The sequence below is a fragment of the Anomaloglossus baeobatrachus genome, chromosome 9 (assembly GCF_048569485.1).
Source record: "Anomaloglossus baeobatrachus isolate aAnoBae1 chromosome 9, aAnoBae1.hap1, whole genome shotgun sequence".
Lineage (NCBI taxonomy): Eukaryota > Metazoa > Chordata > Amphibia > Anura > Aromobatidae > Anomaloglossus > Anomaloglossus baeobatrachus.
In genome coordinates, this window is record NC_134361.1 from 82472380 (window position 1) to 82491164 (window position 18785).

The window sequence follows — 18785 nt, forward strand, 5'->3', positions numbered from 1 at the left end:
ATCTCCCCATAGTGATGTTTTTTAGGTTTTTTGCACCCAGTTCAGACATAGAATGGAGTTCCAAACGTTATTCCTTAATGTTAGTAGTTTTTCGTTTGTGAACCCTCCCCATACACACCTATTGCCAATCCACATCGTATATATAGCCTGGGTCTCAGCCTCCCATACACGGTAAGTTTTTTAACTGCATGAGAGGACACACACAAGCTAGGGACCCCAACGTAGAGAAATACTTTGGCGTAGTGTTGGGGCTCTATTGCATTGATCAATTCAGTAGCTAAATTTCTCTTTATCCATATATTCATGGCAGTAATGCAGGTTCCATTATTCACATTTCATTTTTACGTGTAGCTATTGAATTTTTCATGTCAGTATTCACACAGCAGTTTCTGCTATTACATGTATTCCCCTTCCATAGTCACTGGTGTGCATACCTTATCTCCCCATAGTGATGTTTTTTAGGTTTTTTGCACCCAGTTCAGACATAGAATGGAGTTCCAAACGTTATTCCTTAATGCTTGCTGTATCTGAGCTGGGTATCAAAATATGCGGAGAGCACTCGCAGCCCTGCAGGAGTCTAAGGGGTACTTTGCACGTTGCGACATCGCTAGTATCGGCTAGCGATGCAGAGCGCGATAGTACCCGCCCCGTCGCACATGCGATATCTTTTGATAGCTGCCGTAGCGAACATTATCACCACAGCAGCTTCAAACGCACTTACCTGCCCTGCGAAGTCGCTCTGGCCGGCGACCCACCTCCTTTCAAAGGGGGCGGGTCATGCGGCGTCACACGGCAAGCGGCCAATAGAAGCGGAGGGGCGGAGATGAGAGGGACGTAAACATCCCGCCCACCTCCTTCCTTCTGCATAGCCGGTGGAGGCAGGTAAGGAGATGTTCCTCGCTCCTGCGGCTTAACACATAGCGATGTGTGCTGCCGCAGGAACAACATCGTATCTCCTATTGGTTCGACATTATGAAAATGACCAACGCTACACAGATCACCGATTTTCGACGCTTTTGCGATCGTTTATCGGCGCATCTAGGCTTTACACGTTGCAACGTCGTTACCGGCGTCGGATGTGCGTCACTTTCGATTTGACCCCGACGATATCGCAGTAGCGATGTCGCAGCGTGCAAAGTACCTTTAAGTGTGTAAATGGACAATGCAGATCAATGACCATGCCTTCCACTACTTACTGCTGTCTACTGGCATGTTTGGACTGACCTGTTCATACCACTTTTATCTGGCATCCCATCATCCGATCCTAATACCAACACATGGTTGGTACTGTTATCATGGTATCAACAAGACTGTAGGATAAATTATCCTAAATCTGCCAGAAAGCTTGTGTGTATGGGTGGTTGAGAACAGCTGTAAAAGGAGGAGGGGGATGAAGGAGGGTGGAGGAGGGTGCGAGAAGGGGGCGAGAGATAAAATCAATAATAATAAAAAAAAAAAAGTCAGGGATCTGTGAAAAATGCTTCTCCAAAAACCAGATGTGGAACCCATAACTACTGGTTAACATTTCTATACTATACACACACACGCAGACTATAGCAGAGCTGACAACTCGTCGTAGAGGAGATGTACAGTTTTATATAGGAATCCAGGTTACTCTACTGACCCTTCATATAAAATAAGACTGTACAAACCATACCGGAAGCAAATGTCAATATTCAATTCTGTATCATATATCTCCTGTTCTACACTGGGAAGGGTTTACTTACTTTTTTCTCTCCTTTTCTCGTTTTAGGGTCTGTGATCCGCCTGCTTGTTGTGCCTGGGACTGAAGCAATTCTGTTGCCGTCTTCCGTTTCTTAAATTCATTTACCTCATCTTCCAAACTTTTCTTTTTGTCTTCTAGCTTTTTCTTCTCGTCTTGATGTAGTTTTTTCAGACGGTCAAACTTCTCGTGAAGCTTTAATATAGACAAGTATTACTCAGACAATATTTCTTTGATAATTTATACTTTTTATGTATTAATGCCATTATGTAAAAGTCATGCGAACCTGACAATCTTTCCAACCTTCTAATGTGTATGGGGGCCTTAGGGCATATTCACACAAATTTATTTTTAGGAAACTCCCTTTTTGGCATTTTATAAAGGCTGAAGCAACTTTTTTTTTTCCAGGTGGCTTCTCACTTTTTAGACAATATCTAGCTTTTTTAGGGGGCCTTTTTTATTCTGGCATACTCCAACTTTTTTTTTTTTTTACCTTCCCACAAACATTAAGAAATCTCTAGAGGTTTCTGAAGCAAAACACTGAAAAAACCCCCCAAAAAGATGTCAAGGCGTCTTAGAATTTCCCATTGTATTGGAAAAGATAGGCCATCTTCAAAAGTGAAAGACGCCTAAAGAATTGCCAGGTCATTTAACCACTTACAGTCTTTGGAAATCTGAAACAGATAAAAGCCTGTACATCGTTTTTGCATAAAAGTGAATATGTTCATTCTTTTGAGCATATAATGATTAACAGCACTTACACAGCGGCTCTGCACCAACACTGCGGCTATGCTCACATAAGGTTCATGCCAGCTCTCATCACTGGCTCCTGTCTGCATAACAGGACCGAGCGATGGCCACAGACAGGAGCCAGTGAGGACAGCCGCCATAATACCATACGACAGCATCTGCAGTCTCCGTGCAGAGCTGCTAATTGTCATATTTTGATTTACAGCGCTGTACTATGTGCCTCTATCACTGTTGGGAGGAATTAAGTTAATTTCCTCCTGGCAGCGGGGCTTTTGATGCAGCGGCCGTACAGATTTAAAACATCAAACCTGCAAATTAACACCACACATGAAGGATAATAGCATTTGGAGATGTGACGGATTGCAGTTAAGATCTAGAGCGCTGTATATACCGTATTTTTCAGACTATAAGACGCACCCTGGTTTTAGAGGAGGAAAATAGGAAAATTAAATTTTAAGCAAAAAATGTAGTCATGACACACTTATGGGGCGAGGATCTGCTGCTGACACAGTTATGGGGGTAATGTCCCCAAATTCTCTACTAAGGTGCCGCATCCTGGTAATGATCCTCCTGCCTTGTATATGATCCCCATCCTTGTATATATGTCCCTCATCCTGGTATAGCTCCCATCCTGCCCTATACCCCCATCCTGCCATTTTACCCCCATCCTGGTATACATCCCGCGGCACACAAAAAATAAACGTTTATACTCACCTTTCCTCGCTCCACGCAGCATCACTCATCTTCCTGTCTGTGCCAGCAGCAGCACCGCTGACCTGTGTTTAGCCAGTCACCACTCCCTGCAGCATCGCGATGTCCTGCCTGCCCACTGGTGTGTGGAGAGCAGTGCGCAAAGGGATGACGTCGTCGCTGTGTGCACCGCTCTCCACACACATCAGCGAGCCGGCAGACAGGAGGACAACATGATGCTGCAGGGTACAGTGACCGGTGAGTATACCTTACTTATTCACTGCCCCCTGCGCTGATGATGATACGCGGGGGGCAGTGAATATAGCCACACATGATCACTCCAGGCTGTAGTTGCCAGGGGTGATCACGCGGGCCGGCTCCCCCACCCATCACCCCACCCACCTGTCAGTGCCGGTTTCAGCGCGGAGAGATGATGGGCGGGAGGATGCATGAATATGAAATAAGCGGGCCCACGTGGTCATGGTAGGTGCTGCTACAGCCTGCGCATGCCGCCAATGACCTGCTCCACTGCAGCACCCTCATTCCTCACAGCCATGCCCTACATTGAGACTATAAGACGCACCCCAGACTTTCCGCCAACATTTGGGGGGGGAAAAAGTGTGTCTTATAGTCCGAAAAATACGGTAAATATCTATATGACAAGCATATATACAAGCATATTATACAGAAACACTGGTAACATTTTGACACAGAAACCTGAAGGGATCAATATGCATATTCATGAAGCTGATGAGAAATGGAATCAGACAGCTTATAAACATGATTTACAAGTGTATCTAGACAAAAGGGGAACATTTCAAGATGTTATTAAATTATGCAAGCCAAGATAAGCATGAAGGAGCTAGGAGCGTCCCTAAATACTGTGGGAATTTAGCGATTCTCTTCGCACAATCAAATGCAATCCAAAAAAAAAAAAAAATCTTACATCTGGATATACACCAAAAGTAAAACAAAATCATATCCTATAACAGAGAATCTTATCCTACTGAAGTGAGAATAAACAATCTGAAAGGGATTTGTGTTCTAGATTATGGCCAAGTCTTAAATAACAGTGTCTTCCATGTGCTGTGACATCAGCAGTAGGCCGGTATCAAAAGGGACACTAAATTTAGTCATATATGATAAAAGGTAGGCAGAATACAGTGGTTCCTTAAAATTCCCTTGGCCTTAAGCCGGTCATACACATTAGATGGCTGTCAGGCCAATGATGCTTTGGCCTATTGTTTGGTTAATAGCCATCTCATCCAACACTTTCGGCCGTGTGCTCCTGTGTTCTCTACGAGAGCTGGTGATGTACATATCTGGCCACAGCATTTTTCTGGAGAACAGAGTGACTGTCAGTTAAAAAAAAAAAAAAGGAACATACTTGATCAACATCTCACCTGACGATGAGTTTTTCACCATAAGGTCCCCCCCCCCCCCCAACATACAATGCCACCAATGTTGCTGATCTGCCACGTATGTGCATTTTACTGGTCACAGACATGTATTACTGAAGCACATGCACAGATTGTATAGTAATGCCTCTACATTAGTATGGTTATATAGTGCTGCTCCTTAAATGTGCCAGGACAAAAAGCTCCTTTGGACACCAGGAGAGGGCAGCTACAATTTAGTTGTATTGTGAGCTCAAGGTACGATACAAGACCCTGAAAAAGTTCCTATCCTCAACATAGGAACTGATGTACAGCTTCAAGCAGCTACTTCTGACCTATCTGTAAGGACTTGCTCTTTAAAAAAGGGTATTCCCATTTCCAAGATCCGATCACAATATGTAGTAGGTGTAATTATATTAGTAAATACCTCCAATTAGAAATGTAGTATAGTTCTCCTGAATATCTATGTCTCTTACCTCATGTGCAAGGCATTACAGCTTAGGTATCTATGGTTATGACCACGAGCAACTAACTAAGGCCTAAGCCACACGGCATGAAAATCGGTGCAAGTGGAGTGCGATATTTTTTTTTTTTTTTTTTTAAAAATCGCACTCCACTCGGACCAATTTTAGCCTGTGTGTCAGCGATTATTTTCTCAGCCCTAATCGGACCGAGGAAACAATCACAGCATGCTGCAATTGTAATGCGAGACTCTTTCTCTCGCACCCATTCAAGTGTATTGGGCGAGAGAAAAAGCCGCACTGCACTCGCGGTACACCGGTGTACCGCGAGTGCAGGGCGAGAATGGCAATAGCCGACAACGGAGGAGAGAGGGAGAAAAATCCCTCCCTCCCCACCGCAACACCGGCGCCCCCACAGCCGAGGTCCACTCGCACGGTCGGACCTCAGTCGCAGGGACATTCACATGACACTCAGCTCTGCTGTACTGCCACCGTGAGCCGAGAGTCATGCGAGGGGATCAAAGTAGTCCCCGTGTGGCCCCGGCGTAAGTGTATGAGTGGACGTAACCATGGATATCTAGGCTGCAATGCCCTGCACAGGAGGTCAGAGACCTGGCTAATCAGAAGAACTATACTACATTTCTAACTGGGAGGTAATATTCTTATTACATCTATTACATATTTAGGTAGGTTCTTGGAGATAGGAATAACACCTAGGCCATGTCCACACGTGTGTTTTGTTGCTGCGTTTTGGCTGCGTTTAAAACTGCACTGTGTCAATGACAAAATGCATGCGTTTTGATTTCCCAGCAAAGTCTATGGGAAGTCAGAAAATTCCATGCGTATGTTGCTTTTTTTTTAATGCAGCGTTTTGTTTGTCAGAGGTTTGTCAAAATTGTTGCCTAAAAAAAGCAGCATGTCAGTTCTTTAGTGCGTTTTGGTTGCATTTTCCACCCATTGAAATTAATGAGATGTGCCAAAACACAACCATGCGTTCTGCATGCTTTTTTGACTAACAAAACGCAGGTCTTTTGGTCTCTCTCTGTCTGTCTGTTTCTCCCTCCTTCATTCTCACTGATCACCGGCGCTGCACAGCTGTCACACTGCTCCCGCGGCTTCTGAAAGTGCCGGCCGCTCATTAGGCCATCTCATATTCACTGTTTGCCCCGCCACCGGCGCCTATGATTGGTTGCAGTGAGACAGCTGTCATTCAAGGTGGGTGCTTGTTTGAATGCAACCAATCACAGCCGCCGTTGGGCGGGTCTATATCGTGCAGTAAAATAAATATTAGAAAAAAAAAAAAAATGACGTGCGGTTCCCCCCAATTGATAACCCAGCCAAGATAAAGCCACACAGCTGGGCGCCGGTATTTTCAGACTGGGGAGGCCTATCATTTTTAGGCTGTCCCCCAGCCTAAAAATATGAGCCAGCAGCCGCCCCAGAATTGCCGCATTCATTAGATGTGACAGTCCCGGGACCTTACCCGGCTCTTCCCGTATTACCCTGGTGCGTTGGCAGTCGGGGTAATAAGGAGTTAATGGCAACCCATAGCTGCCACTAGGTCCTAGGTTAATCATGGCAGGCATCTATGAGACACCCCCATGATTAACCTGTAAGTGAAAGAAAATAAACACATACACCCAAAAATTCCTTTATTTGGAATAAAAAAAAGACAACCCCCCCACTTCACCACTTTATTAATTCCCAAACACCCCTCCAGGTCAGACGTAATCCACATGATATCCCACGACGCTTTCAGCTCTGCTACATCGGAAGCTGACAGCGAGCGGCCAAAGAGAACGACCGCTAACTGTCAGCTCTACGGAGCAACTGAAGTGAGTCGCGCTATCAGCGGTGACGTCAGTCAGGTTACCTGCGGCCACAGGTGGAGTCTTCCCCCTGTGACAGCAAATTACCTGAGTGACTGAGGTGGGCCATGAGATCAGCGGTGCCCTCACTCAGGTGATTTGCGGTCTCAGGAGGAGGACTTCAGCTGTGGCTGCGGGTAACCTGAGTGACAGCACCACTGATCGGGCGGCACACTTCAGACACTGAGGTCACAGGTTAGTCCTTCACCTATGACTGCAAATCAGGCCGGGAGACAGAGGCAGAGGCGTGCTGACAGTGAACTTGGGTGAAACTCTAACGTCACTGCTGCATGGCCCCGCACTACTGCCTATGTCCTGGCACGGACCTCGGAGATTCATCAGAGTTCATGACAGCCCACAGAGACAGAGCAGCGCGATAGACAATGAAGTCGGGTGAAGATCATCAGAGTTCATTCTCATCGCGCAGCTCTGTCTGTCGTCAGCGGGCAGTCATGCTCTACGGGACAGGGATGTAGCAGAGCTGAATCGCTGTGGGACCGCACTGTCAAAAATGCATCCAAAAAGGCATGTAAAACGCATGCGTTTTGGATGCATTTTTTTTTGTCAAACGCAGTGTTTACAGTTCTCAAAGTCTGCCAGAGGATGTATTTTATTGTCAAACAAGAACGCAGCGTGCAGACATAGCCTTAAATATTCATGTCCTTTATTGGGATAACATTTCGGGGCTTCATAACCAATATTTTTTATTTTATTATATTGATATATCCTCACATTACCATGCTATTAACTTACAATGCTCATCGTGATATCAATTAATATTGTAACTAGAGGGCCCTCTATACACAGGCAGTTATGCATGATTTTCTGGATAATTCTTGAAGAAATTATGTAGAAATCCAACAGTGACACTGATGACATATTTTCAGCTGGGGTATTGCTGAGGGCAATGCCAGGCTGGGTTTATTGATTTCTATGTCCTATTTTAAAAAAGGGCAAAGGGAGGAGGGACCTGCTGCAGCTAGTTGTCATAGCGAACACATGGAGCATTGACTATGAGGAAGAGGGGACATGGTGGAGTTCCTGGGTCACATAAAAAAAAAATTCATAGTGGTCAGTGTGATCTAGTTTTTCGAAATTGCAATTACAATGGAAGGAAGAAATTAAGGGAGGAAGTGTAGAGATTTGTGTAAGTAGTGATGAGTGAGCGTGCTCACCACTGCTCATTACCCGATCAAGCATTGGGGTGTTTGGGCACGACTCGAGTACCAAGTATAATGGATGTCAATGGGAATGGAGCATTTTCAAACTTCAATGCTCGATAGAGTAACGAGTGTTGGCGAGCATGCTTGCTCATTAATACGTTTTTATAAAGTAATAAAAAAAGACCCGAAACATGAAAAAAATTAAATAAAAATAAAAATTTGGCACCTCTTTTTCGGCTTCCTTCAGCTCAGCCTCCTTTTCTTTTACCCTCTGCACAAACATCTGTCTCATTTCTTCTTCTTTCTTCTGCAGCTCCCCCAGAAATTCATTCCTTTTTGCTTCATACGTCTCCTGCAAGCTAAATACAGCAGTAAAAAAAAAAAAGTTTTTTTGGTGCATTCCTCCTGGTAGGCCTTCATAAACTTTCCCAATATTCTGAGGTCTCATCACCTCTCAGAAAAAATCCAATTCATTTCAACAGGTACAGTGTACTTTTTTAGCTTTCTATCCACACAGCAGTAATGAGGGCTTTTTTCTTTCTGGGACAAATTTGTACTTTTAAATGGCACCATTCATTTTATCATCATGGGAGGCACTGGAAAGTGAGAAAAAAAACCTCCAATTGCATTGAAATTTTTATTATATATATATATATATATATATATATATATATATATATATATATATATATATATATATATTATATACATATACACATACACACATATACATATATACACACACACACACATACATATACACACACACACACACCATATTTTTCGCTTTATAAGACGCACTTTTGTTCCCCCAAATTTTGGGGGAAGTAGGGGGTGCGTCTTATAATTCGAATATGCGGATTATATACTGCAGGGTCCAGGGGAGGTGGGGACAGCTCTGGAGCGGTGCTGGAGGCTGTGGGAGGCTGGTGAGCTGGTTAAGGCTGCAGCGTTAGATCTCCTGCTCCCGCTCATATAATATTCACTGCCGCTGTCCATCACCGTGGTGCTGAAACCGCACCACGGTGACGGGCTGGGGGAGCGGCACATATTATATGTGCCTGTGCTCCCCTTTGAACACACATGCCCGTCTGTGTTAGATATGGCCCCCATGCTGCAGCCCATAGTAAATTAAAAAACTCTTTACTTGCCTCCTCCAGCGTGTCTCCCGGTGTCTCCCTCCTGCCGCTGTGATCATGCACGCAGAGATGTCACTCTGCTGTGCCGATCACATGACCGGCACCGAGAACCAGGAGGTGCAGGAGGAGCTCAACCGCACGGAGGGAGACACGAGGGAGGACAGTGCTGGAGAAGGTAAGGATCGAGTTTATTTTACAAAAAGCAGCAGCCACAGGGGGCCATATCAAACACAGGGTGATGTGTGCCAGCCACAGGGGGCCATGGGCAGCAATAGGGGGCCGTGTGCCAGCCACAGGGGGCCATGGGCAGCAATAGGTGGCCATGTGCCAGCCACAGGGGGCCATGGGCAGCAATAGGGGGCCGTGTGCCAGCCACAGGGGGCCATGGGCAGCAATAGGGGGCCGTGTGCCAGCCACAGGGGGCCATGGGTAGCAATAGGGGGCCGTGTGCCAGCCACAGGGGGCCATGGGCAGCAATAGGGGGCCGTGTGCCAGCCACAGGGGGCCGTGTGCCAGCCACAGGGGGCCGTGTGCCAGCCACAGGGGGCCATGGGTAGCAATAGGGGGCAGTGTGCCAGCCACAGGGGGCCATGGGCAGCAATAGGGGCCGTGTGCCAGCCACAGGGGGCCGTGTGCCAGCCACAGAGGACGTGTGTCAGCAATAGGGGACATGTGGCATCACTGGGGGATGTGTGCCAGCACAAGGGGGCTATATTCAATATAAGGGGGCTATGAGGGACATATACCCTATATGATTTGTTAGACGGACACTTGCATTATAAGACGGACCCCATTTATTAAAAAAAATTCTCTTTTCCTTCACCAAATTTGGGGGTGCGTCTTATAATCAGGTGCGTCTTATAAAGCGAAATATATACGGTATATATATACGGTATATATATACGGTATATATATATATATATATATATATATATATATATATATATATATATATATATATATATATATATATATATATATATATATATATATATATATATATATATATATATATATATATATATATGGTTTTGTTTTTTTACAGACATACCAATTGTGTGTGTATTTATTTTTTTCAAGTGGTGAATGGGGAAGTAAATAAAACCGGACATACAGTTAGGTCCAGAAATATTTGGACAGTGACACAAGTTTTGTTATTTTAGCTGTTTACAAAAACATGTTCAGAAATACAATTATATATATAATATGGGCTGAAAGTGCACACTCCCAGCTGCAATATGAGAGTTTTCACATCCAAATCGGAGAAAGGGTATAGGAATCATAGCTCTGTAATGCATAGCCTCCTCTTTTTCAAGGGACCAAAAGTAATTGGACAAGGGACTCTAAGGGCTGCAATTAACTCTGAAGGCGTCTCCCTCGTTAACCTGTAATCAATGAAGTAGTTAAAAGGTCTGGGGTTGATTACAGGTGTGTGGTTTTGCATTTGGAAGCTGTTGCTGTGACCAGACAACATGCGGTCTAAGGAACTCTCAATTGAGGTGAAGCAGAACATCCTGAGGCTGAAAAAAAATGAAAAAATCCATCAGAGAGATAGCAGACATGCTTGGAGTAGCAAAATCAACAGTCGGGTACATTCTGAGAAAAAAGGAATTGACTGGTGAGCTTGGGAACTCAAAAAGGCCTGGGCGTCCACGGATGACAACAGTGGTGGATGATCGCCGCATACTTTCTTTGGTGAAGAAGAACCCGTTCACAACATCAACTGAAGTCCAGAACACTCTCAGTGAAGTAGGTGTATCTGTCTCTAAGTCAACAGTAAAGAGAAGACTCCATGAAAGTAAACACAAAGGGTTCACATCTAGATGCAAACCATTCATCAATTCCAAAAATAGACAGGCCAGAGTTAAATTTGCTGAAAAGAAGGGAATTTTGTTTACTTACCGTAAATTCCTTTTCTTCTAGCTCCAATTGGGAGACCCAGACAATTGGGTGTATAGCTACTGCCTCCGGAGGCCACACAAAGCATTACACTTAAAAGTGTAAGGCCCCTCCCCTTCTGCCTATACACCCCCCGTGGGATCACGGTTCCTCAGTTTTAGTGCCAAAGCAAGAAGGAGGAAAGCCAATAACTGGTTTAAGAACAAATTCAATCCGAAGGAACCTCGGAGAACCGAAACCATTCAACATGAACAACATGTGTACCCGAAAAAACAAAAATCCCTAAGCAAACAGGGCGGGTGCTGGGTCTCCCAATTGGAGCTAGAAGAAAAGGAATTTACGGTAAGTAAACAAAATTCCCTTCTTCTTTGGCGCTCCATTGGGAGACCCAGACAATTGGGACGTCCAAAAGCAGTCCCTGGGTGGGTATAATAACCCCTCGTGATAGGACCGTAAAAACAGCCCTACCCTACAGGTGGGCAGTCGCCGCCTGAAGGACTTGTCTACCTAGGCTGGCGTCCGCCGAAGCGTAGGTATGCACTTGATAGTGTTTGGTAAAAGTGTGCAGACTCGACCATGTAGCCGCCTGGCACACCTGCTGAGCCGTAGCCTGGTGTCGTAATGCCCAGGACGCACCCACGGCTCTGGTAGAATGGGCCTTCAGCCCTGAGGGAACCGGAAGCCCAGCAGAACGGTAGGCTTCAAGAATTGGTTCCTTGATCCACCGAGCCAGGGTGGATTTGGAAGCTTGCGACCCTTTGCGCTGACCAGCGACAAGGACAAAGAGTGCATCCGAGCGGCGCAGGGGCGCCGTGCGGGAAATGTAGATCCTGAGCGCTCTCACGAGATCCAACAAATGCAAATCCTTTTCACATTGATGAACTGGATGAGGGCACAAGGAAGGCAAGGAGATATCCTGATTAAGATGAAACGGGGATACCACCTTAGGGAGAAACTCCGGAATAGGGCGCAAAACCACCTTGTCCTGGTGAATCACCAGGAAGGGAGATTTGCATGACAGCGCTGCTAGCTCAGACACTCGTCGAAGAGACGTGACCGCTACTAGAAAGGCCACTTTCTGTGAAAGGCGAGAAAGGGAAACATCCCTCATAGGCTCGAAAGGCGGCTTCTGGAGAGCAATTAGAACCCTGTTCAGATCCCAGGGCTCTAACGGCCGCTTGTAAGGAGGGACGATATGACAGACCCCTTGCAGGAACGTGCGTACCTGAGGAAGTCGTGCTAGGCGCTTCTGAAAAAATACCGATAGCGCTGAGACTTGCCCCTTGATGGAGCTGAGCGACAAACCTTTTTCCAACCCGGATTGCAGGAAGGAAAGAAAAGTAGGCAATCTAAATGGCCAGGGAGAGACTCCCTGAGCAGAGCACCAAGACAAGAATATTTTCCACGTCCTGTGGTATATCTTGGCGGAGGTAGGTTTTCTGGCCTGTCTCATGGTGGCAATGACCTCTTGAGACAATCCTGAACCCGCTAGGATCCAGGACTCAATGGCCACACAGTCAGGTTCAGGGCCGCAGAATTCTGATGGAAAAACGGCCCTTGAGACAGCAAGTCTGGTCGGTCTGGTAGTGCCCACGGTTGGCCTACCGCGAGGTGCCACAGATCCGGGTACCACGACCTCCTTGGCCAGTCTGGAGCGACGAGGATGGCGCGGCGGCAGTCGGACCTGATCTTGCGCAGCACTCTGGGCAACAGAGCCAGAGGTGGAAACACATAAGGAAGCTGGAACTGCGACCAATCTTGAACTAAGGCGTCTGCCGCCAGAGCTCGGTGATCGTGAGACCGTGCCATGAAAACTGGGACCTTGTTGTTGTGCCGAGACGCCATTAGGTCGACGTCCGGCATCCCCCAGCGGCGACAGATCTCCTGAAACACGTCCGGGTGAAGAGACCATTCCCCTGCGTCCATACCCTGGCGACTGAGGAAGTCTGCTTCCCAGTTGTCCACGCCTGGGATGTGAACTGCGGATATGGTGGAAGCCGTGTCTTCCACCCACGTCAGAATCCGCTGGACTTCCTGGAAGGCTTGCCGACTGCGAGTTCCTCCTTGGTGGTTGATGTATGCCACCGCTGTGGAGTTGTCCGACTGAATACGGATCTGCTTGCCTTCCAGCCACTGCTGGAAGGCTTGAAGGGCAAGATACACTGCTCTGATCTCCAGAACGTTGATCTGAAGAGTGGACTCTTGCTGAGTCCACGTACCTTGAGCCCTGTGGTGGAGAAAGACTGCTCCCCACCCTGACAGACTCGCATCTGTCGTCACTACCGCCCAAGATGGGGGTAGGAAGGATTTCCCTTTCGACAATGAGGTGGGAAGCAGCCACCATCGAAGAGAATCCTTGGCCGCCTGAGAGAGAGAGACGTTGCTGTCGAGGGACTTCGACCTCCCGTCCCATTGGCGGAGAATGTCCCATTGTAGTGGACGCAGATGAAACTGCGCGAAAGGGACTGCCTCTATTGCTGCCACCATCTTCCCTAGGAAGTGCATGAGGCGTCTCAAGGGGTGCGACTGGCCCTGAAGGAGAGATTGCACCCCTGTCTGTAGTGAACGCTGTTTGTCCAGCGGAAGCTTCACTATCGCTGAGAGAGTATGAAACTCCATGCCAAGATAGGTTATCGACTGGGTCGGGGTTAGATTTGACTTGGAAAAGTTGATGATCCACCCGAAACCCTGGAGGGTCTCCAGCGCCACGTTCAGGCTGTGTTGGCATGCCTCTTGAGAGGGTGCCTTGACCAGCAGATCGTCTAAGTAAGGGATCACGGAGTGTCTCTGAGAGTGTAGGACTGCAACTACAGCTGCCATGACTTTGGTGAAGACCCGTGGGGCTGTCGCCAGACCAAAGGGCAGGGCTACGAACTGAAGGTGTTCGTCTCCTATAACGAAGCGTAGAAAACGCTGATGTTCTGGTGCAATCGGTACGTGGAGATAAGCATCCTTGATGTCTATTGATGCTAGGAAATCTCCTTGAGACATTGCGGCGATGACGGATCGGAGGGATTCCATCCGGAACCGTCTGGTTCTCACGTGGTTGTTGAGAAGTTTTAGGTCCAGAACGGGACGGAAGGATCCGTCCTTTTTTGGTACCACAAACAAATTGGAGTAAAAACCGTGACCTTGCTCTTGAAGAGGAACAGGGATCACCACTCCTTCCGCCTTTAGAGAGCACACCGCCTGCAGGAGAGCATCGGCTCGGTCGGGAGGCGGAGACGTTCTGAAGAATCGAGTTGGAGGACGAGAACTGAACTCTATCCTGTACCCGTGAGACAGAATGTCTCGCACCCAACGGTCTTGGACCTGTGGCAGCCAAATGTCGCCAAAGCGGGAGAGCCTGCCACCGACCGAGGATGCGGAGGGAGGAGGCCGGAAGTCATGAGGAAGCCGCCTTGGTAGCGGGTCTTCCGGCTGTCTTTTTTGGGCGTGACTGAGCCCGCCAAGAATCTGAACTCCTCTGATCCTTTTGAGTCCTTTTGGACGAGGAGAATTGGGACCTGCCCGAGCCTCGAAAGGACCGAAACCCCGACTGTCCCCTCCTCTGTTGGGGTTTGTTTTGTCTGGGCTGAGGTAAGGATGAATCCTTACCCTTGGACTGTTTAATGATTTCATCCAAGCGCTCACCAAACAGCCGGTCACCAGAAAATGGCAAACTGGTTAAACATTTCTTGGAAGCAGAATCTGCTTTCCATTCCCTTAACCACAAGGCTCTGCGTAAAACCACGGAGTTGGCAGATGCCACTGCCGTACGGCTCGTAGAGTCCAGGACAGCATTAATCGCGTAAGACGCAAATGCAGACATTTGAGAGGTTAAGGATGCCACCTGCGGAACAGATGTACGTGTGACCGTGTCAATCTGTGCAAGACCAGCTGAAATAGCTTGGAGTGCCCATACGGCTGCGAATGCAGGAGCAAACGACGCGCCGATAGCTTCATAGATGGATTTCAACCAGAGCTCCATCTGTCTGTCAGTGGCATCTTTAAGTGCAGCCCCATCCTCCACTGCAACTACGGATCTAGTCGCAAGCCTGGAGATTGGAGGATCCACCTTGGGACACTGGGTCCAGCTCTTGACCACGTCAGGAGGAAAGGGATAACGTGTATCCTTAAGCCATTTGGAGAAACGCTTATCTGGATAAGCGTGGTGTTTCTGGACTGACTCTCTAAAGTCAGAATGGTCCAGAAAAGTACTTAATTTACGCTTGGGATACCTGAAATGGAATTTCTCCTGCTGTGAAGCTGACTCCTCCACTTGAGGAGCTGGGGGAGAAATATCCAACATTTTATTGATGGACGCGATAAGATCATTCACTATGGCGTCACCATCAGGAGTATCCAGATTGAGAGCGGTCTCAGGATCAGAATCCTGATCAGCTACCTCCGGCTCATCACCCAGAGAATCCTCCTGCTGAGACCCTGACCAGAGAGATGAAGTAGAGGGCCGCTCATAGCGAGCTCGCTTAGGCTGTCTAGGACTGTCGTCCGTGTCAGAGCCATCACCCTGGGATGCGTGGGACACCCCCGGAGCCCGGAGCTGTTCCAACTGAGGGGGGCCAGGGAGCAATGAATCAACAGTGCCCATGGTCTGAGTTACTGGTCTAGACTGCAAAGTCTCTAGAATCTGAGACATAGTCACAGATAATCTATCCGCAAAAATTGCAAACTCTGTCCCCGTCACCTGGACAGTATTCACAGGTGGATCTCTCTGGGACACCTCCAGCAGAGGCCCCGGCCGAGCAGGGGGCACAGGGACCGAACACTGCACACAATGGGGGTCAGTGGAACCTGCCGGTAGAACAGCCTCACAAGCGGTGCAAGCAGCATAAAAAGCCTGTGCCTTGGCACCCCTGTTTTTTGCGGACGACATGCTGTATTCTCCACAGACCAATCCAGGAGGGTATATAGCCAAGAATCACCAGCGACCGTTTAGTGCAATGTATAGCATGCAAGCATAAAAATACAATTGAACACTTCGTCACTAGTGGGGTCAGCACCGGAGGTGCCGCTTACCGCCCGCTAAAAGCGGGTTGTAGTAGCCAGAATCCCGTGCCTGGGTCTCCCAGAACTTGTCTCCCCTTTCCAGCTCAGCCTGCACATCAGGAATGGCTGCCGGCGTTCTGTGAAGAGGGGCGGACCGTGGGCGTGCCTCAGACAAAGTGCGGGAAACTGGCTTCCCACTGTGCTCAATGTGAGGGCTGGAGTATGTAAAGCAGATTCCAGCCCTCAGCGCTGACGTTCTGCATAGCGTCCCGCCCTTCCCCTGACTGGCAGGCCTGGGGGCGGGAACGAAACGGAACTAGGCCGCAAAAACCGGGGACTCTAGTAAAAAGCGCGGCCGACAAATATGCACTGCCAGCGCGGAAGTCCCCGGCGCACCACAAGTCCCAGCCGCGTCGCAGTAAAAACTGCCAGCAGGGGCCGGCGCGGCAGTTCCCCACACACAAACTCCCTTAGCAAGCTGTGGAAGTGTGGCACAAGCGCAGCAGCGCTATTGTCCCCGGCGCACTAACACACCCAGCAATGCTGCAGTGTGTGCGCGGTCTGTGCGGGGACACAGAGTACCTTGGTGTAGCAGGGCCCTGTCCCTGACGATACTCCGCTCCATATCCAGCAGATTCCCCAGGGGCTGTGGACGGAGCACGGTCTCTGTGCCTGGAGACCGGTAAATCCCACTTCACCCAGAGCCCAAAGGGGGATGGGGAAGGATGCAGCATGTGGGCTCCAGCCTCTGTACCCGCAATGGGTACCTCAACCTTAACAAACACCGCCGACACAAAGTGGGGTGAGAAGGGAGCATGCTGGGGGCCCAAGTAAGGGCCCTCTTTTCTTCCATCCGACATAGTCAGCAGCTGCTGCTGACTAAACAGTGGAGCTATGCGTGGATGTCTGACCTCCTTCGCACAAAGCTTGAAAACTGAGGAACCGTGATCCCACGGGGGGTGTATAGGCAGAAGGGGAGGGGCCTTACACTTTTAAGTGTAATGCTTTGTGTGGCCTCCGGAGGCAGTAGCTATACACCCAATTGTCTGGGTCTCCCAATGGAGCGCCAAAGAAACACCTCATGAAGCCAGCTCAGTTCTGGAAAAGTATTCTATGGACAGATGAGACAAAGATCAACCTGTACCAGAATGATGGGAAGAAAAAAGTTTGGAGAAGAAAAGGAACGGCACATGATCCAAGGCACACCACATCCTCTGTAAAACATGGTGGAGGCAACGTGATGGCATGGGCATGCATGGCTTTCAATGGCACTGGGTCACTTGTGTTTATTGATGACATAACAGCAGACAAGAGTAGCCGGATGAATTCTGAAGTGTACCGGGATATACTTTCAGCCCAGATTCAGCCAAATGCCGCAAAGTTGATCGGACGGCGCTTCATAGTACAGATGGACAATGACCCCAAGCATAGAGCCAAAGCTACCCAGGAGTTCATGAGTGGAAAAAAGTGGAACATTCTGCAATGGCCAAGTCAATCACCAGATCTTAACCCAATTGAGCATGCATTTCACTTGCTCAAATCCAGACTTAAGACGGAAAGACCCACAAACAAGCAAGACCTGAAGGCTGCAGCTGTAAAGGCCTGGCAAAGCATTAAGAAGGAGGAAACCCAGCGTTTGGTGATGTCCATGGGTTCCAGACTTAAGGCAGTGATTTCCTCCAAAGGATTCACAACAAAATATTGAAAATAAAAATATTTTATTTGGGTTTGGTTTATTTGTCCAATTACTTTTGACCTCCTAAAATGTGGAGTTTTTGTAAAGAAATGTGTACAATTCCTACAATTTCTATCAGATATTTTTATTCAAACCTTCAAATTAAATGTTACAATCTGCACTTGAATTCTGTTGTAGAGGTTTCATTTCAAATCCAATGTGGTGGCATGCAGAGCCCAACTCGCGAAAATTGTGTCACTGTCCAAATATTTCTGGACCTAACAGTATGTAGGAAAAAAATGTTTTACTTGTGTCACCATTTTCCCAAACTTGTTACATTTTCGGGAAGGAGGGCTTGTTTTTGCCCCTCGCTGATTTTTTTTTTTACGGATGCTATTTGGGGATAGATGCAATGTTTTAATCACTTGTTATTGCAATATTGGGGCAAACAAACATAATTCTAGCATTACGATTTCTTCTCTCATTACACAGTTTGCTGATCAAATTTATTTTATATTCTCAGACTTTTATGGACATAGTGATACCAAATATGTATATATTTTTTTTATTTTTAATTGCTTTGAGCAAATGGACACAGAGTTGAACTTGCATATAACTTATTTATATTTTTAAAAAAACTTCACTGTATTTTTTAGTCCCATTATCAGACTTAAATTGTGAATTTGATCACTTGTACTATACACGCAGTGCAGCGAAAATCATGGTTTCTTATTAATGCCAGCTACAGGCTTTCACAGCAGTACCGTAATGACAGGTACAGAGGTGTTTAGTAGACCCCCGTGTGATGGCGACCCATCGGTGCCCCGTGATCACGTCACAGGTGCTGATGGGCACATATAATGAGGAGTTTATCTGCTATCATGTGTTAAATGGTGCGGTCAAAGAAAGACAGTGGCATCCAAAATATTAACCGCTTAGGGCAGAGCTTCACTCCATGCATAGCTGTTAAGAGTCAGATGATGGGTAAATAACGCTGCCATCATCTGCCAGGAAAGATACTCAGCTTGCAA

The 18785-nt window shown here is 47.4% G+C and overlaps 1 protein-coding gene across 4 annotated transcripts in view; it reads right to left on the reverse strand.

The window, feature by feature from the left end:
- The window catches only part of SEPTIN6 (septin 6), a 139818-nt gene that overhangs the window by 49581 nt on the left and 71452 nt on the right, over positions 1-18785 (reverse strand). For all 4 annotated transcript variants that reach the window (XM_075323840.1, XM_075323838.1, XM_075323841.1 and 1 more), the window contains exons 8-9: positions 8279-8411; positions 1728-1918 (exon numbers count right to left, since the gene is read on the reverse strand). In XM_075323840.1, the coding sequence (XP_075179955.1) occupies positions 1728-1918; positions 8279-8411 (324 nt within the window). The remainder of the gene's footprint in view (positions 1-1727; positions 1919-8278; positions 8412-18785) is intronic.